At 33.5% G+C, this 24,155-nt stretch overlaps 1 protein-coding gene across 2 annotated transcripts; it reads left to right on the top strand.

Moving 5' to 3' along the window:
- The first annotated feature begins 8,379 nt into the window (after positions 1-8,379).
- LOC133203597 (DNA-binding protein P3A2-like) lies at positions 8,380-16,444 on the top strand. Of its 2 annotated transcripts, none has more exons than XM_061339366.1 (9): positions 8,380-8,396; positions 10,593-10,865; positions 11,352-11,466; positions 12,503-12,638; positions 12,787-12,936; positions 13,070-13,228; positions 14,365-14,622; positions 14,876-15,071; positions 15,243-16,444. In XM_061339366.1, the coding sequence occupies exons 2-9, from the start codon at positions 10,643-10,645 to the stop codon at positions 15,446-15,448; spliced, it is 1,443 nt and encodes a 480-aa protein (XP_061195350.1). In that variant the 5' UTR covers positions 8,380-8,396; positions 10,593-10,642; the 3' UTR covers positions 15,449-16,444. The 2 variants fall into 2 exon arrangements, with proteins under 2 accessions (XP_061195350.1, XP_061195349.1); XM_061339365.1 differs by lacking the exon at positions 8,380-8,396 and adding an exon at positions 8,671-8,735.
- The last annotated feature ends 7,711 nt before the right edge of the window (positions 16,445-24,155 follow it).

Below are 24,155 nucleotides of genomic sequence, written 5' to 3'. Positions count from 1 at the left end.
AAAATACCCGTTATACGGGGTATATATATATATATATATATATATATATATATATATATATATATATATATATATATATATATATATATATATATATAAAATATGCTGTAAACGTACTTTTATTCCGTGGAATCTCAATTTCTGTTCAATCCGCGAATAGGAAATTACGCGGATACCATTGTAGATCATAGATAATTAAATACGCTGTGTCATATTTGACTGCGTACATAGCGTTAACTAACATACACAGAAAAAGTACGTCCACATTATATATACAGGGTGTCCCAGAATATATGATACCATTTCAAGATTCTGTAAAACCTAATGTAATGAATATTGAATTACAACAAATGCATTATAAACATTGCATATACTGTCCAATTTTATTTTAAAGACATGTATGAAAGAAATTGGCCAAGGGATGTGTTTGTGGCAGGTATTTCAAATGGTATCATATATTTTGGGACATCCTGTACACATGTAGATATATGGAAATATGTCTGCCCTTAGAAAAATCAACAGTTTGAATTGAAGATTTGAGCCTTTTATATATATATATATATATATATTACCTGAAAAGAAAATCTACAGTTGTTCATTGTTTAGTATTTGATTCCAAAAGAACTTAATTTCTTCACAAAGATATCATGTTGTAAAATTTGCATTTACCTTCCCCTAGTAAATTCCAAATATACAACATATATATATATATATATATATATATATATATATATATATATATATATATATATATATATATATATATATATATATATATATATATATATATAAATATAAAGCACTAAAAACCAACAACACTGTATATCATAAGTGTCGGATCTACTAAGTAGATACAAGGTCACGGATGGAAATTTATATAAAGCACTAAAAATGACCAACGACACGAACAATAATAATTGTCAAATTTTCGGGACGACCTGTCCCTCAGGACAAAGAAAAAAGTTAAGAAGTCATAAAAACAAAGGAAACAGAGAAGCAAAAACAACTAGCACTACTACTAAACTACCAAACACTAAATATTTACAATGTTACATGTTTAATTTGGAGTTTATAACAGTTGTGAACAAAGAAATCCGGAGCGCTATGAATTGCGTCCGGTCTATCGGGTGTACTCTGGTGAAGTGTGATTTACATAATTGAACGAATTAATTATCGCTAATTAATCACGACCAACAGTAAATCGTACATTGTCTTATTCTCTCAAAATAGCGTAACTCTACACTGTAAAAAATAAGTGTTTAAAAAATAAACACCAAATTGCCACAGATAATAAACACTTTAACACGTTTAAAATTTAAACACTTCGTAAAGTGTTTAAGAAATAAACACGTTAGAATGTTTAAATTCTAAACACATGAGGTTTAATATTTAAATACTTCCTTCTCATTCTGTTTAAATACTAAACACTTCAAAAACACAAAACGTTTAAAGACTAAACACTGAATAAACACAAGGAGTTTACTAAATAAACACCGTACGTGTTTAAAATTTAAACATTTCATGTTTTATTAATAAACACGTTCAACCTAAACACTTAAACACTTAAACATGTTTATTCGATGCAACAGTTAATAATCAATTAAACATGTTTATACGTCATTTTTTAAACACTTCAACGTGTTTAATTTACAAAATAAATAAACACTTAAACGTGTTTATAAGTTTTCAACATTTTTATTTGAAACAAACATAAAACAGTACAAAACACACTGTTCTTGATGATGAACATGTACATAAAGCTTAATTAATAAATGATTTAATGTTGAACAGAGATTCAAACTTTATAAACAATTATAACATTTATCAACACATTTGCTAACACACACATGTAGATACATAATTCAATTCAAGTTGAAAGATAGAATTATCAAAAATAAAATCTAGCATGAACATTTAAAACCTGCATGTGAACTAAAATTCAATAAAATTGGTGGCGGGGGGGGGGGGGGGAGGGGGGTGAAATAGGAAAATCGCTAAATAAAATGAAATATTATTTTTCAGGAATAAAATTTTGAAAATTTATCTTAAAAAGGGACAGGGCGTCCATTACATCTTTTTTAATAAAACAAACTAATTCATAATTAAATATAATGCACAAAGACTGAAAATGTTATTTATTGCCTGGGTACGGGATATATACATTGTGTATGTATTGCGGTTAATAAATCCAGTTGTACCTGTATAATTTTACTTTCACTAATATTCAGAGTTTTAACAAAATGAAGAAAATTTCCAGTTTTTACCTGTAAACGACTAATTCATTAAATATTCTTGCAACTTCACAAGAGCTGCCGGGGTATCACTCACTAAATGTCATATAATATTCTAACCGAGTTAACAGTCTCCACTGCTTGTGTGTAAAATTCAGGTTCTTCTGCCACGGATGATGATCTCCAGTTTTCCATTTTCCAAAATTTTATTCAACCTTAGGATTTCTAATTCCTTCTTCTTATCAGAAATATCCTGAAAAATAGATAGATAAAAATATCCACTTGACTATGCAAATTCAGAAAATTATCTGTAAAATACGAAAGCCTATTAGGATCAAACTACGGTAAAAAAAAAATTTAAAAGGCGTTATAACGCCTTTTCAAAAGGCGTTATAACGCTAAAAAAGGCGTAATAACGCCTTTTTAAAAGGCGTTATAACGCGGAAAAAGGCGTAATTACGCCTTTTTAAAAGGCGTTATAACGCGGAAAAAGGCGTTATTACGCCTTTCCAAAAGGCGTTATTACGCCTTTGTAAAAGGCGTCATTTCGCCTTTCCAAAAGGCGTAATTACGCCTCGTTTTTTTTTTCAATACATGACTTACTTAGCCCATCTTTGGGGCTGATTATAATTAGATTTCCAGGAAAAAAGATTTTTAAATGTGTAAAATATTTTCAGTGTTAAACCAACTTAGTCCTTCTCTGATGCCAGACGCCTCTACCAAGGTGCATGGATTTCAGAAATTTGGTTGAAGGCTAATTGCTCATTATACCTATGCAAATAGTTTGCCTGTTTTTTTTCCAAGAGGAAAGAAAAATATTTCAAATTTGACATGAATTTTTAATACGTGGCTAGCAAAGCCCAAAGCTGGTTTTGCCTATATCCTGGATTTTCAAAAGTAGAGTGTTGACTTCTCTTAATATGCATATGCATGCAAAATGCAAACAACTGTCTGCGAGATGTGCAGGAATATAGAAAATACTATAATTTATAATATAATTTATAATATGATATCATAACTATAATCTAAATATTGCATAAATAAAGATGGCTTTGGTTCAATCTTTCATATATTTACTATTTTAAAATAACGCCTTACCATTTTTGGATATAACTTCTTTTCAAACAGGCCGGTAGTAAGAATACGGGGGGGGGGGGGGGCTCCCCCACCCCACTTTTTGGGAGAATAGTCTTGCTATAGTTTAAATATAAAAAATCATTTATTGATTGCTTGGATCCTTAACATTTTGTTGCAGTATGGTTAAACTCAGGCAAGTCATTGCATTTAAAAAAAGGTTTACCGAAAAGTTAGAAAAAAGATTCACCTCAAGTTTAGGCAGTTTATGGGGGGGGGGTGCTTCTTGTTTTTTTTTTTTTTTTTTATTGCTTGTCAATTTAATGGGAGCCCCCCCCCCCCCACTTCAAAAGCATGGGCCTGTCAAAGACATAATAATGGCCCTTCAAAAGGCATAATAACGCCTTTTTGAATGGCGTATTAATGCCTTTTAGAAAGGCGTAATAATGCCTTTTAGAAAGGCGTAATAACGCCTTTTGGATAGGGGTAATAACGCCTTTTTAAAAGGCGTAATAACGCCTTTTGGAAAGGCGTAATAACGCCTTTTGGAAAGGCGTAATAACGCCTTTTGGAAAGGCGTAATAACGCCTTCTGGAAAGGCGTAATAATGCCTTTTAGAAAGGCGTAATAACGCTTTTGGATAGGCGTAATAACGCCTTTTTAAAAGACGTAATAACGCCTTTTGGAAAGGCGTAATAACGCCTTTTTAAAAGGCGTAATAACCCTTTTTTCGCGTTATAACGCCTTTTTGAAAGGCGTAATTACGCCTTTATTTGTGTTATTACGCCTTTTTCCGCGTTATAACGCCTTTTGAAAAGGCGTTATAACGCCTTTTAATTTTTTTTTTTACCGTAGTTTGATCCTAATAGGCTTTCGTAGTAAAAGAATACATTGAGATAAAAAAAAATTGTTATCCTTCACGCCAGTTTTAATTATATAATACATACTGAGAAACAAGTTTGAAATAAAAATCTGCAATACAAATAAATCATGTAAGCATACAAACAGTGTATACACTAAAAAATTAAATATTAATGTACCTGCAGGAGCAGCCCAACAGCAACAATTAAGAGAAGGGGGGGGGGGGGGGCTACCCAAGGCATTTTCTATCATGTATGGTAGAACGGCTTTAAAACTTGCTCTGACAGAAGATGTCTTCTCTGTAAGTACAGCTCTGACACAGTCAGTTTTAACAGCCCCGTTACAGGCCGCAGCTACAAAATACTAGGGAATTTGTCCTGTCAAACAGACAACTGCATTTATCATCTGTTGCAAAGCTTGCTCCAAACAGTATGTTGGTGAAACAGGAGATCTCTGCAGGAGAGTCAATAATCACCGTTCTACCATTAGGACCAAAAAACTCAATGAACCCGTTGGGGAATATTTCAACCTTGAAGGTCACAAATGGGAGGACATGACAATAGTGGTTATTGACCATAATCCAAGATGGACAGACGCGCAGAGAAAAGGCAAGGAAAAGTTCTGGATGCACAGGCTGAAGTCATTCCGCCCTAATGGTATTAACAAACTTAATGACTTCACCAGGATGAACGTGAACTAGACCCAATTAATCCCGGATTGTAACAAACAAGTTCATTCTCTCTATATAGTGTAAACTTTACCGTTAATTCGTATTAGCAATCCTGGAACAACCTACCCAAATATTTACAGCTTACATTTTTGTTTATTTCTTTTTTCTTTTTTCCGATTTCCAAATTTATAATATATCCAAATTCATATTTCAAAATTGTCCTTCCATATTATCTTTCTTTAATTTCTTTTTATCATGTAGAGTTACGCTACTTTGAGAGAATAAGACAATGTACGATTTACTGTTGGTCGTGATTAATTAGCGATAATTAATTCGTTCAATTATGTAAATCACACTTCACCAGAGTACACCCGATAGACCGGACGCAATTCATAGCGCTCCGGATTTCTTTGTTCACAACTGTTATAAACTCCAAATTAAACATGTAACATTGTAAATATTTAGTGTTTGGTAGTTTAGTATAGTAGTGCTAGTTGTTTTTGCTTCTCTGTTTCCTTTGTTTTTATGACTTCTTAACTTTTTTCTTTGTCCTGAGGGACAGGTCGTCCCGAAAATTTGACAATTATTATTGTTCGTGTCGTTGGTCATTTTTAGTGTTTATATATATATATATATATATATATATATATATATATATATATATATATATATATATATATATATATATAGTACACTATGGTGCAAAAATGTTGTTATAATGTTGTGATTTAATTTAACCTACATTAGTCGATAGTTCTTGCGAAGCTTGAAATCTAGTGCACAAGTACTACTTAATTACCAGGGAAATTTAATGTATGTCATTATTCGTCTAAGAAACCTTGGAGACGGAAACCTAGACCCATCCTCTTTATTTCTTTTACTCATGCATACCAGATATGTATATGCCCTCCCTCAACAGAAAATAGCACTTTGACTTTCAGTTTACCAAATGTAGGTCCACAGCCCATCTCACTCTCCCCCACGGTTAGACAGTTAATGCTAATGAATGAAGTATAGTTATTCCCTTTTACAGATCACCTTCTTTGTTTTGTTTCGTTTTGTTTTGTTTGTTTTCTGTTTTAGTTCTATTCATTTATTAATCAATTAATTTATTTATTTTTATGTTTTTAAAGACATAGTGCTCATCTCCTAATCAAAATATTGCCCCTCCTCCCATTTTCCCCGATCGAAAAAATAATCTTCAGTAAGTGCCTTCTCTTGATAGAGGAATGTGCAATTGAAGGCTACAAAATTCCCCAATGTCTGTGTGTGTATGTGTGTGTGTGTGTGTGTGTGGGGGGGGGGGGTTAATGTAATATGAATGGTATTTATGAATTAATATTTACATTTCCAATGTCTTTGTCCGAGATAAAATTACAAATTGTAAAAATACTTTATTTCTACATAAATCTACTGGTTCATCGATCGGCGCGGTTAAAAAAAATCACGTGCGGGGCGGGACAAATAGAGACAGAAGCGGGGCTATTAGCACGGGAATTTGCAGAATCAGGAGCATGTAAATATAAGGAATAACTGTCTTATTTTTTGGATTCATGACGATGATCAATCGATTGGCTTGCGTGATAATTTTATGCATAAACGCCTTCGACGTTTATGCAAATTATCACGCAAGCCACTCGATTGATCACATCATGAATACAAAAAATAAGACAGTTATTCCTTAAATATAAGAAATACGAGTAACATTCTAAGGAGGATTCACTACGTGCACTGGGAAGTTTATCTCATTTTGTTCAACACTCAGATACCTTTTTGAATCTTAAGCCCTAGTATATCATATTCTCTTTTTGCATTCACTATATGTAGCGCTTCTTGTGTTTGTTAATTCATAAAGAGTTGGGTATAGTTTGAAAGAGATATAGATGTAGAGGTTTAACCAAAAAATAAATAAATAAATAAAAAGGAAACGAAATTGTACTACATTTGGCCAAAGTTAAAAATTTTGTATTTCTGAGTTCTTCATTCATGAATGCATAAGCTTGAGCTATTTAATTATATACATTTGTGGTATCTCTCTATTATATAAACATGCAGAGAGCAAATATCTTCATACCTGTATGAAGTTTTTCAAAGGTCATAGGTCATTACGTGACCTAATCACACAGCGCAGTAATATCTACATAAAAAGACTTATTCCACTAAGCAATATAGCATGTTTTTCATGCATAAAAATGTACAAAATACACAAGTAAATTATAATAATCATTTTATTTACAATGTAAACGAGTATTTAATACAGTTTTTGATCGGTTTTACATAGAGAATAGAAAACTACATGTTATAAGTTCCATGTCTGAGCTGCATAGTCTCAACGTTTACCCTTATTTTTCTCGCAGACCTCTGAATGCTATAATTTTTTTTCCATTAAACTTTACTCACAATAAATTTGAAAATCTGTAGAAAAATATCAATGTAATGCAATCACGCCACGAACAGCTGACAAACACTGCACTTTGAAGGGTAGGCACACCTCCATCATCGAGATCGTTGTGACGTTGTCTTAACAATGTAAGCTGTCGCCAGTGTCTCCATGTCAACATCATAAATTAAACAAATATGCCTTACTGAAACCGTAGATTTTAAGTTTTTGATCAAATTTTGTACTTGATTTCAAGTTATCTGGTCCGCACAAGTGTCTCCATCCATCCCTTTCCGACCGAAATTCCTCCAACTTTTTATTATCAAACATCGGACGTGTTTCTTGTGTTTTTTAACATCGAATATGGGTTCTCATGAATACAAAAATTCCCAGACACCAATATGCTCACTATAATTGATCACAAGTAGCCTTTCACAGAATATTCCCTTCAAAACAGAATCCTTTGCCAGATGAATTTGAAGCGTAACCGCTTTTCAAGCCGATTTACACCTAGCGTAATTTGTCAAAATCTACGACGTACAGTTAGTGCAATATTTATATTCGATTACATTCTATTGTCCGTCTCAAATGTGTATATAAGTAATAAATAACAAGTTTAAAAACTTCAATGGGAATTGAAGTGGGTCGGTACGTGATCAAATCTTCTGAGAAGGCCTTCGGCTAATTCAAACACGCCGCGACTACAATCAGGATCCAATTTGTACTGTAATACTTATTACATATACATGTAGTTCCCTGTTACAGTGAACAAACCTTCCCATTTTTGTCTCGCTCCTCCCATTTTTTCCCACACCATTCCTTCAAAGTACTACTGCTTACCCTGTTCGCCCCTTCACATTCTGTAACCTCACAGAATATAATAAATGAAGTAACGTTATACCATTGATTATATCTTATAGTAAAATACAGTTATACTCGAATATAACATTCTATAAAATAGTGGGAACATTTGTTAGAATAAAAAATGCAATTTAAACTCTAAAAAGACATTGCCGCCTCGATTCATAACACTGACAATTCTGAACTACTTTATGCGGTAGGGTTTGTGGAAGAACAAGTAACTAGTCAGTAAGTCGGTTGAATGAAATTGAGGCGTAGGAATATATACAATCTCGGAAGAGAAACTTCAACAGAATAACGATTCCTGATTATGTGAATGGTAAGTCTTCAAAATGAAAATATTGCAATTTTTGTGAGTTAAACATATTCTGAGACAAAAACGAGCTGAAAGTGGCCGGATCGGACGGACAGCAAGCTGGCGAGAATCGGTGAAACACTAAGAAATGACGCGATTGAATAATTTATGATAAGTGTCTAAAACAAAACATCCCAAGAATTATTTTCAGCAATATAAGATAGATGTTGGGCCTATTTCGTCGTAATAAGAACACGTTTTGAGATCCATGTGCTCGGCAGGTGCCCGTTGTTTTGGGCGAGTGCGCGCACACTCCAGCGCAGTCGCATTCTCTGTCCCCCGCCCGTAAAGCTGAATGCGCATGTAATCCTGTCCATATTTTGAATGCGCAGTGGAACTTTTATTTATGTAGACTACACGCGATAATATTAATCGTCATTCGGTGTGTCTGTTACAATTTATACTCGTTTACCCAGAAACAAATTCAAAACAAAAATGGCGAACAGCTACCAGGGAGATGAGCATCTGTTGTAGGATTTATTCCCCTTTCTCTTGTGTCATTATTATCGTCCATCAGCTGATTGCTGTACACATTATCATGATTATCACATGTATCATGAGTTATAATAAGAGATGGTGGTGGAAAAAGGTGTTCTTGAATCAAAATTGTTTATCATACTGATGAGTGTATAAGCCTTTATCATGCATCAAAGCATACATCTATACTGTTATGCAACAGGAGAGGAGAAAAATAAGAAGGACGGACCAGTCTGGGATTTGAACAAGGGCCCACTGAACCTCCATCAGGTGCTATACTGAGCTATCTGGCCACTAGCAATCAAACTCGTCTGACCGCCACATTCCTTCCTTCTTAATGGTCTTCGTGCCCCCAAAGACACAAACCCAGACTCTTCCCTGGCAGGTTTTTCACCTGTCATTTTCAGGGCACGGCACTTAATGCAATGTGAGAGAAGAAAAATGTGGCAAAACAGACCAAGATTTGAACACGAGCCCCGCAAATCTCCATTCAGGTGATCTACTGTTGATCGAATCCATCTGACAGCCATGCACATTCCTCCCTCCTTAAAGGTCTTTGGCCCCTGAAGACACCAACCCAGGCTCTTCCCTGGCAAGTCTTTCATCTGTCACTTCCAGGGCATGGCAAGGCACCAAAGGCCAGGATTCGAACCCAGGCCCCCTGAATCTCCAGTCAGGTGCTCTACCGAGCTATCTGGCCACCAGATATAAAGCCCGTCTGACCACCACACATGAATCTAGTTTTCTCTTTACTGTAAATCACCTTTTATTTGCAAGAACTTTATTTTCATGTTATTATGTGAGATGGTCTGCTTGCGAAAATTTCATTCTCGCGTACAAATTTTTTGTTAGTAAGATTATACACAATACCCAGAATTCGTGAAAATTTTGTCTCGCTTAAAAATACCAGATACATATCTTGTGAAAATAAGGTGTTGCGAAAATTTTGTGATCTACAGTATTTCATTCATCCGTAAAAAAGTTGTATTTACACACAGAGAGTATTGGAAATCAGCTCATAAAATGGTCTAAAAGGTTCTATCAATGGTGGCCAGATAGCTCAGTTATATCAGAGCACCTGTGTCTATTTGTATCTATTCCAATGTGAAAGAAATTGCTTTTAAATATTTTGTTAAAAATAATTGCAAATTTTATAGAATGTGTCATATCTGAGACTGTTCATAATTTCAGAGACCTTATAACTTGTCAAAGTTGTAATTCACCTCATGACTTCTCTGGAAATTCTCGTTGATTAGATCAACTAATAATATAATAAATAGAAACTTGCACTGATATATTTTGTATTTAAAAAAAAAAAATTGCACTTGTGAAGAAAAAAATCTAAGGTTGTTAATTTTATTTGTCAAATACATGGTTATGTGTGCTGCATGCATGGTGAATTCACCCTATAGGTGTTTAAACTGGAACATTATCCAACTCAACAGTATTTTGACAAAGACTTGATTTACTTACAGCAACTCAGGGACTATTATAGAGGAATCAGAGGTTCAACATTGGGCTTTTCTTGTTTGGTCATCTTTTCCATACCATGAAAGCACATTTAAGAGACTCTTTCAATGGAATACCTTCCATACAACTCCAAAATGTTAAAATGAGTTTTCTCTGTAAATTGCAGCATGTTACAAAATTATTAATTTGATTCACATTTTTTTTCCCCCACAGAACACTAATCCCAGCTTTTTGACTACGCAGAACCCAACTTTGAGAAGGAGATGAATATGTCATATCAGGTGACCTCGTCGGGAGGAAGTGGGATTTCTATGGGTAACATGAACGCAATAACGATTAACACTCAACAGATGGGACACATCAGCTCCGGCATGATAAGTGACGACCTTAGTGAACCTAGCTCTCCCGATAGCTCGACATTTGATGCCTCGGACCTCCTAAGTACATCAGTTCAAGATGATGTCACAGCTCAACTTGCTGCTGCAGGTTTATTTTATTTTCATCGTATTTTGTAGCTTGTAGTTACCGTATCAGCAGAATTTTTAGCGAGGATTTAATTTTGGCATTGTTAACAAAGGTGCTGAGATCGCTAAAATTGTATATTGCTAAAAATTAGTTGCATTTTATTTGTATTATTAGTGTGCATTTTAAAATCGCTTAAATTACTTCTCGCTAAAAATAAATAACAATTTTTAAGAACAAATCGCTAAATTTTCATCTTGCTAAAATTTCCAAAAATACGGTATTTTATTTATTTTGTTAAAATCTCTAATTCATTGTTTCTTCTGACTGTTTCTCATTTGAAATGGCCACTTTTAGGGCATTTATGTGTATCATTTGCATCTTGTTTTTAGACAGAACCTTTGTGTTTAATTTGTCAAGAATTTTTAAAGCAGACAATGTTGTCTCATTTTGATCATTTGTAACAGTTTTCTATTTTACTCAGTGATTAATGTCTACATTTGAATACAGGTCCTATTGGAGTAGCAGCAGCAGCTGCCATTGCTTCTGGTAAAAAACGAAAACATCCACATCATTTTGAAACCAACCCTTCCAAGAGAAAACGACAACAAACACGACTTCTCAGGTAAAACTTTGTAGAATTATGGGTAAGCAATAGGGCTGTTACATCACTGTTCTGTGAAATATCCAAGAAAACACAGTCCAAATTGTTAATACATTTTTCTGGATTTCAGTTCGGGTTTGGTTTGTATCGGAAATCTGTTTATATTTTAAAAATGGTATTGAAATCAAAAGAATGATTGCAATAACAGTGATACTGATAAACATAATAAATAAACATCACAACTGAAATGTCATTCGCTGTCAGACTAGATAACTAAACAGGTTTGTGTGTCCACATTTTTTGACTTAGGTATTAGACTGCTTGGTGATCCTGTAGCAAAAAATTAATAAATGATCATGTAAAAGCTAAAGTATAAGAAAATATTGTATTTTAACATAAACTAGACATATGAATATCAGTAGTCCATTATTTTACAAAGTAAAAAGAAAAAAAAAAAACTGTTTAAATAGATCTAGTATTAAATCCCTATCAATTTCATCTGGAATTTACAAATCAATATATCTCTAAGACACTAGAGACAAATTTTGGTATGTCTCTGTCCTATGCCATTGATTATCCACAATTAAACTAATTTTGTTGAGTAATCAGTATGTACCAATTTTGTACAATACATGTATATTTTATATATCATCCAGATTTTAATTTTTAAAATAAAGATATTTTGATATCCATGTGTATTTCAATCACCCAAAGTTTTAATGGGACAAGTTTGGTTTTCTTTCCTTTCTAAATGTAGAGTGTTCTGCAGAATTGAAATTCATCCTCTGATATTTACATTACAATTATGTTAAATCTAGGTCAAGCCTGGCATAATGTCGGGTTAAAGTAAAAGGTTCAAATCTCATGTTGCAATTTAAACCAGATTTGTCACTTTTGGAATCCCATGATGCATCTCTTATACAGTAAAGAGCAGAGGTTATCATATTATTCTTTGAATTAAGTAGAACTAGGAAGGATTTTACTAATTCACTTTGCTTTATTTAGATGTTAGAGTAGTATTTGAAAGATATATTCATTTTTTTCCCTTTTAATTCAGGAAGCTGAAGGCTACTATAGATGAGTACAATACTCGGATTGGACAGCAGGCAGTGGTTTTGTGTGTCACTCCAGGAAAAATGAGTCAATCCATCAATGCCTTCAAAGTATTTGGTTCACAGCCCTTGGAGGGAGTGGTAAGTTATCAGAAGACTTCGAGTAGTACATGTATTCATAGTTTATTTAATCTTTTAACTTGCTAATGACAAATATAGATATAACATTTGTTTGATAAGCTTAGAATATTTGAAGAACACTGTGACTATAAGATAAATATAATAATAGATGAGGAACAACAAAAGTATGATTGTCCAAGAACTGGAGCAGTCTCTGAATGAACAAGCTCCACCCACCCAGCCGGACACGTCAGGTCTTCACGAATTACCTCCCTTAAACATTGATGGTATCCCCACCCCAGTAGATAAAATGACACAGGTAACTATAAGTATGATATATTTTTTTCTCAAGGTTTGCACACAATGATATTAAATAAAACAAATTTTGCTAGTTGTCTCCCTTTGTAAAAGAAGTTCAGTGAAACAATTTGGTAGAAATGATTGATTTACAGGCACAGCTGAGAAACTTTATCCCTGAGATGTTGAAGTATTCCACGGGGAGAAGTAAACCTGGCTGGGGGAAAGAGGAGTTTCGTCCTGTGTGGTGGCCCTCCAACCTACCCTGGCAAAACGTGAGGAGTGATGCCCGCACTGAGGAGGAAAAAAGAAAGGTAAGTAAGATTACATTAGTACATGTGTCTGTTGAAAAAATTAAATATTTATGCATTTTCTCAATACTTGGTACTGTGGTTTTAATAAATTTTCATGACAATCAAATTTTGTAGATTTTGCAATAAATACAATTTAAGGGAAACCTGTCTTATCCAACATGGACTGAGAGACAAATTTTGTGCTGGAATAGACAGGGTGTCTGATTGCACAGTATATAGAACAAGAAAAATTGTAAAATGGGAATAAAAATAAAGGTCTGAATTCACAGTGAAACAGATAGTCCGAATATCTGATGTTTTCCAGACGTTTTTTTACGATTTTGATATTTGATGTGCCAGAAGTATGTCGGAACCGGCGGCATTATGATAAAAGAAAATTTCGCCACCCCCTACTGAACGCGATTTTCGATACTTGCGAATTGAATTCAAAGACAAAATCACAACTTATCAATAGCACAATGCTTCTAGTTCTCACTAAGATCGCTTTAAAGAAAATATCATGGCAAATTTCTATACACATCTCACGAGATTTCAAAATGCACGTATTCAAAACAAACCTGGAAACTTTGATAAAATCTTTTAACCAGACACTTTATATTACAAAGCAACAATAAAAGTGATATAATTAGTACTAGAAGCATTGTTCTGTTCATAAAATGTGAGTTAGACATTTAATTCGGTTCGCATGTGTCGAAAATCGACTTGAGAATGTCACCTCTGGTTGGAGGCAGCGAATTTTCACTTTTCATAAAGGTGCAAGTTCTGATGTTTTCCTGGCACTTCAAATATCAAAATCGTGAGAAACGCCTGGAAAACATCAGAAATTTTGGACTATGAAACAGATTTGCACAGGTGATGAATTAGAATTCACTTAACATTGATATGTCAATTCCTGGAAAGCTACCTGGTCTTATTCTATGATTGAAAAATTTGTAGCTTATTGATCACTTAATTTTATGATCTGCCTCAACCACAAAAAATGGCAAAAACTGATTTGCAACATGAAATATGAAACCAAAGTTGATACTTATCAAGTAGGGGTTTAATCATTTATTTTACATTCATTCGTTTTCTCTTCTTAAAAATATTTTCTGAGTACTTTAAAAAATTAATTACATTTCTAATTTTTTATCAAGGTATCTTGGACTGAGGCATTGCGGGCCATTGTCAAAAATTGCTACAAACACCACGGTCGTGAAGACCTACTTCATGTGTTCAGTGAGGAAAACTCTGGACCCTCCTCACAGCCTCTCCCCCAGGCCCAGGCCTTTACGGGGACCATGGTACAGACCATTAACAATCCTGACGGCACCGTGTCCTTTATACAGATTGACACATCACCTCAGTCTGTGGTTACCCTGGCTGACGGAACACAGGCCACAGTTGTACATGCTGTAAGTCTTTCTGTGTAATTCATATACATGTAGTATGCATTAATAGCTAGGGATGCTACTAGAAAAAGTTTAAAAACAACTGTGTCACTTGTTCTTCTAGGCAATCATGTCTTGTTCTTTATTGTTGTAGGATTTCAGTGAATTTATAGAATGGAATATATTCAGTTAAGCCAGTTATACTTGTACGGCTAAAATTCAATTAATTTGTTGTAAAAGCAAAGAAATGTCACACTTGTAATTTTAACCATTACAGATCCCCAACATCGGCCAACAGGAGGCCACACAGGCAGTGCAGACTCTAGCGGATGTAGCCACTCATCACGAGGTCCCTCAGGGCATGACGACACAGCCTATCACCATGGAGATGAACCCAGAAACGGGCCAGGTCAATGCCCTTCCTATAAGTCAAGGTCACCAAATCATTTTAGCAGATGATTCTCATATTGGAGGTTTGTTCTGTTTTTCTTTTTAATCATCCATTTGTAAATACTGTGTACTCACTTCTGTCAATCCGAACAAAGTGATTTAGCTTTGCTCAAAAGAACAGCAAAATGAAAGAAAAATGATGTAAAGATAAGGTTTTTGTAGAATCTTTAAGTTTCCTATGCTTTTTTGAACAGGAATAGTTACAATACCTGTATCCATGTACCAAACAATTACCGGGGCAACAGTTGGCATGTCAACAGGAAGTGATCCTCAACATGTACAAGTTGCCATGACACCAATATCAGCAGCTGGTGCCACAGTGGCCAATATAAATGACATTGTGAAAGTAGCAGGTCATTCTGTAGAGGTATCAATGGAGCAGAATTCCACAGGGTCATAGTGCAAGAAATTTCTGGAAAATCTTTAATATTTTTGAATAGACCAGTTTGTGTTATGTGATGGTATTATTTTTAAAATGTTATTTATAGATATGTGTTCAAAGTTGTGATCATGCAAGTTGAAAGCAGTCTTGGTTTATAGGTGAATTTCTTTTCACTCAAATGATCTGATGCAAATAAATTTCTACAATTTTTTTTATCCCATTGATAACCATGCCAACTGTTTTGTACCTGATTGTTGTTGATATATCAGCTTATCGAAAGATTCAACAAGGAAAGTGGAAATTTCCCTTAGTACTTTGTGTATTTGTGTATTCATTAGCGTCACATTTTTTTCTCATTTTGGAATATTATGCTACAAATAACTTTAATAAGTGCAATGTAAGGCAGGTTTTCATCAAAAGCAAAGTGCTTTAACAACACTGCATGTATTTTTGGAAAGAAAAATGATATTGTTAGACAATTTTAACAAAAGTAATTTTTGCACCATGTTGTATAGGACTTTAAAAAAGCCAACTATATATATAAATTTGTAAATGTATAGAGAGGAAGAGAGAGGGAGAAAAGTAATTTGTATACTTTTACAGTAAACCATTAGAAGATAAAAGAGTTTTGTTTTACAATCATACAATCAACAGTCTGACACATTAGTTACTAAGATGCACCAAATTGCTGAACTGAACTGAGATCGGATTGGACACTATTGACTCCAGAGTTGAGTGCACAACAATATACTTTTGAGTTAATATTAAAAAGATGCTGGAGTTCCTCATTGACACATCTATGTAGTTTCTGGAAACCAGGTCTTTCAACAATCTGTTGGAATCCCAGTGAGCTCTAATTGTACTCCTTTGTTAGTCAACATGTTTTTGTATTTTCTTATGAAGCAGAATTTATTCAAAAACTTCTACATGAGAAGAAATTTACTGCAGTATCCTTCGATTTTACATTTTAATATATTGATGATGTATTATCAAGTAAAAAAAAATATTTTCAATCACATGTCATCTCAATATATCCCAGTGAACTTGAAATACTAGTAAAAGACACGCAGAGCCTGTCACATAAGCCCAATCCCATTCACCTTTTGTGAATAGAATTATGTATGAATAAAATGATTTTTACCAATAGAAAAAATCGAATGTTGAATTATGGAAAAGCTTCTCAGTCTAAGAACTACGCACGGTAACTCCCGATTCCCGCCTACATTTTACAACCACTTAATTCAATATTGATTACAATTCGGCCATAAAATCTTTGTTTAATACAAAGAACAGTTCAATGGTAATTGATTAATTATTTTAATTCCAGTGCTAAATAGTAAAATATCCCTAATTCCAGCTCTTAAAATAAGGGGGGTAGACGATATTTTCCACTGAAATCGGGCTATAAAACATCACCATATTCTGAAATAGTCTTGGATATGAATAAATGTTTCTTAAATCTTTTCTTATGTTTTATGCATATAAAATTAAGCATATATATTAGTAAAAATTAATGTTTCAGTTGTAAAGCACTTGGAAATTTCTGAAAAATAAGCATTTTTGTCTTTTTTTGTATATAAACATATGTCCCCCCCCCCCCCCCCCCCCCGTGAAACACAAAAAGCTTTGGTATGAATTTGTGAAATGACAGTCCATATTACCCATAAAAAGGAATTTTTGTTTCACGGGGGGGGGGGGGGGGGAGGGGAGATGGTTTAAAAATATTTTCCGTTTTTCGTTGACTTCTATAGTGAAAAACACGAGTTTTACCAAAATTTTAGAGTTATCTCTCGTTGTTTTCCCAAAGAAGTAATGTTTTATGAAAATCCATATAAATATCAATATAAATATTAAAAATCATTCGAATATCTTAACTTTTGAAAACTGACTTGGAGGTAGGCGGGAGTACAATACTATCGTTCGCAGTTCTTTACATATTTTTTTCCTAAGTATGATTGGCAATATTAGCACACTTGAAGTTTATGAAGTAGCCTGTGCAAAAAATATAGAAGTACAAAAAAAAGAAGCATTGTAACACATTGTGTTAGAATCAAGTATCACACGAGATTCGTTTCAGCGTATCTATTGTAGCGAGTTTTGAGGGGAAAGGGCCACGGGGTTGTAACCCACGCTTTGAATTTGCTACCCCATAGAAAAAAAATTTCCCTTCTGGCCAAGTACGTCTTTCCTATACCCAAATTAAGCGTCCTTGCTGTGTGATACGAGGTTTCAAAATATAAAAGGGGTTTTAGGATAAAAGTGAAAAAAATGCCTTTTTTCTTTCATCGAAAATCCTCCTTATATAAGGAGTTTATTTACATCGTGCTTATGTGCATGGTAATGCAGATTATACATCTATCTATAATGATCAAGGAAGGGGATGTGACTGTACATATTGTCGTTCTAATATGTATCCAGCCTCACTGCACATATTGTCGTCCATCGGTACATATTGTCGCCGGCGACAATACTAGTATGTGCTATATTTAGCATTGCTTGCAATACTGGAGGGAGACAAGGTTTTGGTCAGAAAACTGTTTTCAGGATTTGTGTACACCACTATATTAAGCCAAGATTAGCATAATTCATGATATATCTGATAAATCAGCCTATTCTTTTATTCTCGTTATATATACTAGGAGATTGAATGTTAATTATTTTGTTCAATAGTAATGATTATCTGGAAAATATTTTTGCGTTATTCTTATATAATTGGGGTTAGGGTAAACATAATTAGCTCACCTGAGCTGAAAGCTGTAAACTTTTCACATTTTTAGCTTCTCATTAACTACTGGCCAATTTCAACCAAACTTGCCACAAAGCATCCGTGGATAAAGGGAATTTTTGGTTTAGATGAAGGGCCATGTCCCCCATCAAGGGAAGATAATTAAGAATTGGTTAAAATTTAGTGGCATCTTTTTAAAAATCTTCTCAAGAATCACTGTGCCTGAAAATTAAAAACTTCATTATAAAGTTTAGACGTTATTTTATTCAGACCATGATCCCCGGGGGAAGGATGGGATCACAATAGTTATAGATGATCAAAGTTTTACATAGGAATACATGTATGTAGGAAAAAAATCTTTCAAAATCTTCTTAAGAATTTAAGAACAGTTGATATATGTACTTACGTGAAATCTTCATTACATAGTGTACATTCAAGTTTCTTCAAATCGTTACCCCCGGGGCTAGGGTGGGGCCACAGTGGGCGATGAAGGATTTACAAAGGAATGTATAGAAAAATTCTTTAAAATCTCAAAAACAGCAAAGCAATGATTTCTCATATTTATATGGAAACATCGTCATGTGACATGTACCGATAGACGATAATAAGTGTAGTGAGGGTAGGTTGTCACCGGCGACAATATGAACAGGACGGCAAAATGTACCGTCACAATCACGCTGCATGAATTAGCATACGAGACACGTCAGAGTGATTTACACACCAATTACATTCTCAAAACTAAAAAAAAAAGACAAAAAAACTTTTTGCAACAATATCTGGGGGGGGGGGGGGCTACAATATGTGCAGTAAGGGTAGGTAACAAAATGGTAACATGATGTCGCCAGCGACAATACGTACATGTGTAACTTTCAGCCGGCAACAATATGTACCGATCAACGACAATATGTGCACTGAGCATGCTGAGGGTAGGTACATATTGTCTCCGACGAAAATATGTACCGTCACAGGGGAGTATATTGCCAGTAATTCTATCTCATTCGTAGGGAACTATTGGTATTTTTTTATGCCCCCGAGATCGAAGATCGGAGACATTTTGTTTTAGTCTCGTCTGTCTTGTTTATTGGCGCAAACACAATTACAATGATTGGCAAAGTCACAACATATATGAATCATCAATTGTTCATACATTTATACAAATATTTTTAATAAATGAGTGTGTTATTTTCATTATTTCTGGACATTGGCTATTAAAGCAAAACTTAACTTTTTAGTTTAAGAAAATAGAACAATATGTTTCGAGAATTTTCAAACAATTCTGTAATCCAGTCTCACTTTCAGATAATAAAACAATATCATCAGCATATGATAAACAATTAACAGTGATTTCGCTAATTCGGAAAGAATCACAATTGCCTGTTTTAAGTTCATCAAAATACTTTAAATAAAAATGTTGAAGAGAGATGGGCCTAAGATGAGTAGTTGCAGGGAAAACTGACAAAAAAATTAATTGGACACACACACACACACACACACAGAGAGGCCCAGGGGTAAAGCAATATACCCCTTATTTCCTTCGGAGCGGGGGTATAAATATTCAGTAATAAATAAGGGTGAATAAACCTATAAAAAGAGGGGGGAAAATATTACATGATTTAAATGTGAAGCAGTAATAACAGTAAATTATCGCATCTCCATATTGACCGTTTCATACGTCTTGCTTGCTCTGATTTTTTTTATCTAAAAATAATAAAACAATATCTTTATCTGTTTCAATGCATTGGTGTATCCAGAAACTGACAAAAGGTGGGGTGGGGTAGGATGAAAGCGGGCACAAACTTAAAACTAGAAGTATGGGGCCACAAACTTGTCCTTTAAATGGTTTGCGATAAGGGTGAATTAAAAATAATGACCAAACACATATTTATAACTTGTACTAAGAATACAGTCAATGGGAATTACAATGTCTCATCATATGTCTTTGAATAGTGTCTAAATATCTGCCAAATATCTCATTGATATCTCAATTCACAAAAAAGTTATGCCCAAAAATGATGCTAAAAATGTCAGGAGTGCAACACCTTTTTGTGACATTTTGAAAATTCAGTATTTATTTATTTATTTATTATTATTATTATTATTTTTTTTTTTTTTTTTTTTTTTTTGAAGATCTGTGAAATAAATAATAATGGTTTATGCTGGAAATAAAGACTTTCCTGATAATATTCAAAGTACTGAGCTTTAAATGTTGACTGTAACAACTTTTGTTTGACCAAGTTGTGGTCATGACTGATGTTGAAAAAAATGTTATTAATACCATGTCAGGGGTGAAACAAAAAAAAGGTAGTTTTGCCAAAAAAAACCCACCAATTTTAATGAAAGTCAATTAAGTCAAAAAAGAATCATAGTGTAAAACAATAACTGATATACAATTTAAAACTTTAAAATATATAAATCACAAGCAGCATCGATTAGAGTCAAGTATCTGTGCATCCGCACTAGTGTCAGGAGTGCAACATTGAATGTTTTGCTCCCCAGCATGAAAAAAAAACTATCATCAGTATATGATTCTCTGATTTTTTATTTTGGAAAATAAAGACACAAAGAACATTTCTACCAAAAAGATTTTTCAATTACAGGTTCTGTCTATGTTTAAGATATCTATTTCTAAGGTCAGAAACGCAACACATACATGTATCTTTAAAGATTCAAGTCATATGATGAAAAGACGTCTATTCATGCTAAGAAATATTCTTTAATTAATAATGATCTATTTGAATAATTGTACTAAATTATTGATAGTTTTATTATTAAAATCCTTCTCTCTTTCAATTTTCAGATGTGTTTTTATCTTTTCTTTGATTTTTTATGAATGTAAAAAATAAACATGCTGCAGAATTGTTATAAAACTCAAGTAAATCGGCCTCAACCTCACTGAAACAACAGAACAAGTTCTGAAGTAATTTTCGCTTCACAATTTTTACTTTAAAGACTCCCATGCTCTTGGTAAAAGTGCAACAAATATGTTAGAATTACTGCTGATCAAACATGAATAAATATAAAGAAAAAATTGATGTGTAGAATGCTTCTTATTGACCTCAGTTGCTTACACTGTTTGTAATGTGAAGGAAAGTATACTATAAAATATATTTTATCTTCTAAATATATATTTTAGCTAGTTTTTTGACTTATATAGGGAATAATTCAAGATATAAACCCAATTTAAATAATTTCGTGTACTTTAATTATGATGTATTGGACTTTAAATATTACACCACTTCGTTACCAATTGATGTTGCAACACTTTCTGAGTTCTATGGTTTTACTTTTACTGCAGTCAGGAGTGCAACAAAACTGTTTTATAATTATTAATGATCTTCATCTATCTTAAGTAAAAAGTAAATTGTAAATTGAAAAAAAAGTTTGATACTATTTGATGTTCAAAACATTATGTCATTCAACTAAAAAAAAAACATTTTACTGTCAATTTAGAGAAAAGTTTTCATCACTTAACACATATCTTTAAATATGAATTTTATATAATAAATATTGTATCTTGTTTTAAAGTCTTGAAAATATGAAAAACCGCGATCTCAATCAGGAGAGCAATAATTACCTCCAAATCAGCTTAAATAGATATGTGAAAACGCTAAATTATCAAACGTTTATGTAGAAGTTTCATTTTTAAAAATGATTTGTAAGAAAATTGCGTTCAAATTTACATATATTTTATTTTTTCCGACTAACCGATTACCATCGTTCCGACCGTGTAATCGGTTAACCGGTCGCAAATTGCATATATATATATATATATATATATATATATATATATATACATATATATATATATATATATATATATATATATATATATATATATATATATATATATATATAAAGCACTAAACACCAACAACACTGTATATCCTAAGTGTCGGATCTACTAAGTAGATACAAGGTCACGGATGGAAATTTATATAAAGCACTAAAAATGACCAACGACACGAACAATAATAATTGTCAAATTTGACAATTATTATTGTTCGTGTCGTTGGTCATTTTAAGTGCTTTATATATATATATATATATATATATATATATATATATATATATATATATATATATATATATATATATATATATATATATTGGTGCAACCAAAAACATACCACATACATTGCATGTGATGCTCCCTCACCAACATACATTTGAAAGTATTAAAAATCAGGAGACGCAGTTATCTCTAAGCCTTCGCCGACACACACCCCAAACACCCCAACCCCGGGATTAACATGATTAACGCGTATCACATCTCATTTCTAAAGTTTTTTTTCATATGATATAGCGAAAAGATAGGGGACCAGATTTTTATGGGGATTATTTTTCAACGTCAGTGCAGTCGTAGAATTACCGACCTGGAAGCATTTTCCACGGTCGAAAAATGACCCTATTTGATGAAGAATATTGACCCGGGGTCATTTTTCTACTTAGAAATTTGATCCCCGGTCAATATTCCACGGGGGTCACTTTTCGTCGTTATGGACTAGAAGTGAATGTCACTGGTCTTTCAGACGAGACCTTTAAAACCGAGGTCACCTGTCATGGTAGGCGTTGGCACTATAAAGAACCATCACTGCTCAAAGGCTCAGAGTGCCGAGTAAAGATCTAAATTTGAAGCCCCTCACGTACCGGTTTTGGTGATCTATATGAATAAAAATTAACTAATTAACTAAAAGAACAAAAAAAAAAAAACAATCAATCAGTCAATTAACCAATGCAATTTAAAGAAAAATAAATGTGTGATTTTGAATTTTAATATCATATTGTTCAGAACACAAATTTATACTAGAAGCTGATGTTTATCAAGTATTATCATATTGACCGGAGGATTTACTGGTTAAAAAATTGAAAGACCTTTGTACAATGGAGTTTACTTTATCCCTTTTAACACATCTGGTTTCAAATTAAAGTTTTCATAGCCATTTTTCAGAAATACAGGAGAGTTGAGACTGTTTATTGCTAATGCAGAATTGTGTCCTGTATATTAAAGAAAACAATAGCTACTATTCTCATAAAGTTTAATATTTCATAAGAAACATCACAAAGGATTTACCTCGAGCAGAGCAGCAGATCAGAAATTCTTCACAGGCAAAGAGTATATTAATGCCATTCTGATTAAAAAAAATAATAAACTTAAACGTTATACGAATTCTTTTTTTAACCAGCTTTTGTCCATCTACATGTACTTGTCATCTGTAACGCAGGATAATACGTACAAGGTAGGTGAAAACGGTATGTAAATCTTCCTTTATGAATATCTTAAATTCATATCACGTAATTTGACTGAAAACTAGTGTGCCTAGATCTTCGCAAAAATCATTTGAAAAACAATACAAAAAGCACTTGTCTCGCCCGCGTTGCGCAGTGGTTAGAGCATCTGCTCTGGAGTCGCGGAGTAAGGAGTTGATCCTTACGTCGCGGGTTCGAATCCCACTGTGGGACATGGAGACCGGTTCTTCAGATGAGACCGTATTTATAAACCGAGGATCCGTGTCGCAGTAGGTGCTGGCACGAAAAAGACCCCTCACTGCTCAATGGCCCTAAGTGCAGAGTATAGGACAAAATTTGCAGCTCTCCACCGGCAAGTGGTGGCGTCTTCATTTGAGTGAAAAATTCTTGAGAGGGACGTTAAACAACAATAAACAAACAAACAAACAAAAAGCACTTCTTTCAAGTACTTGTTTGGCATGTTCTTAAGGAGGGATTCTTCTCCTATTTATTGTATTTAAAAAATCATGAAATTTTCACAGATTCAAGAAGACAATATCACTAGTTGATAGTTTCATAGATTAAATTTGAAAGTTCTTTTCTAATAGCAAGGTCAGGTCAAGATCATTAATTTTCCCTTGATTTTAAGATTCAAAATTACTTAAAATATGCAAATCATGTGATGACTACTTCTATTTCAAAAGATTAAATGTTTCTCTTTTTGTATAAAAAGATGATTCCATAGGAGTCTGTCAGTTGATACTACCAAACTGA

Source organism: Saccostrea echinata, unplaced genomic scaffold (genome assembly GCF_033153115.1).
Source record: "Saccostrea echinata isolate AGI-Se365-2 ecotype Australia unplaced genomic scaffold, CSIRO_AGI_Sech_v1 ptg000051l, whole genome shotgun sequence".
In the NCBI taxonomy this organism is placed as follows: Eukaryota; Metazoa; Mollusca; class Bivalvia; order Ostreida; family Ostreidae; genus Saccostrea; species Saccostrea echinata.
This window is presented reverse-complemented; position numbering and strand designations above follow the sequence as displayed.

What these genes read in the sequence shown, in the direction of transcription:
- LOC133203597 (XM_061339366.1), top strand. Translation starts at nt 10,643, where the DNA reads ATGAATATGTCATATCAGGTGACCTCGTCGGGAGGAAGTGGGATTTCT. An exon ending in CACAGCCCTTGGAGGGAGTG is followed by an intron (nt 12,639 to 12,786) that starts GTAAGTTATCAG and finishes ATATAATAATAG; the next exon opens with ATGAGGAACAACAAAAGTAT. An exon ending in CAGTAGATAAAATGACACAG is followed by an intron (nt 12,937 to 13,069) that starts GTAACTATAAGT and finishes ATTGATTTACAG; the next exon opens with GCACAGCTGAGAAACTTTAT.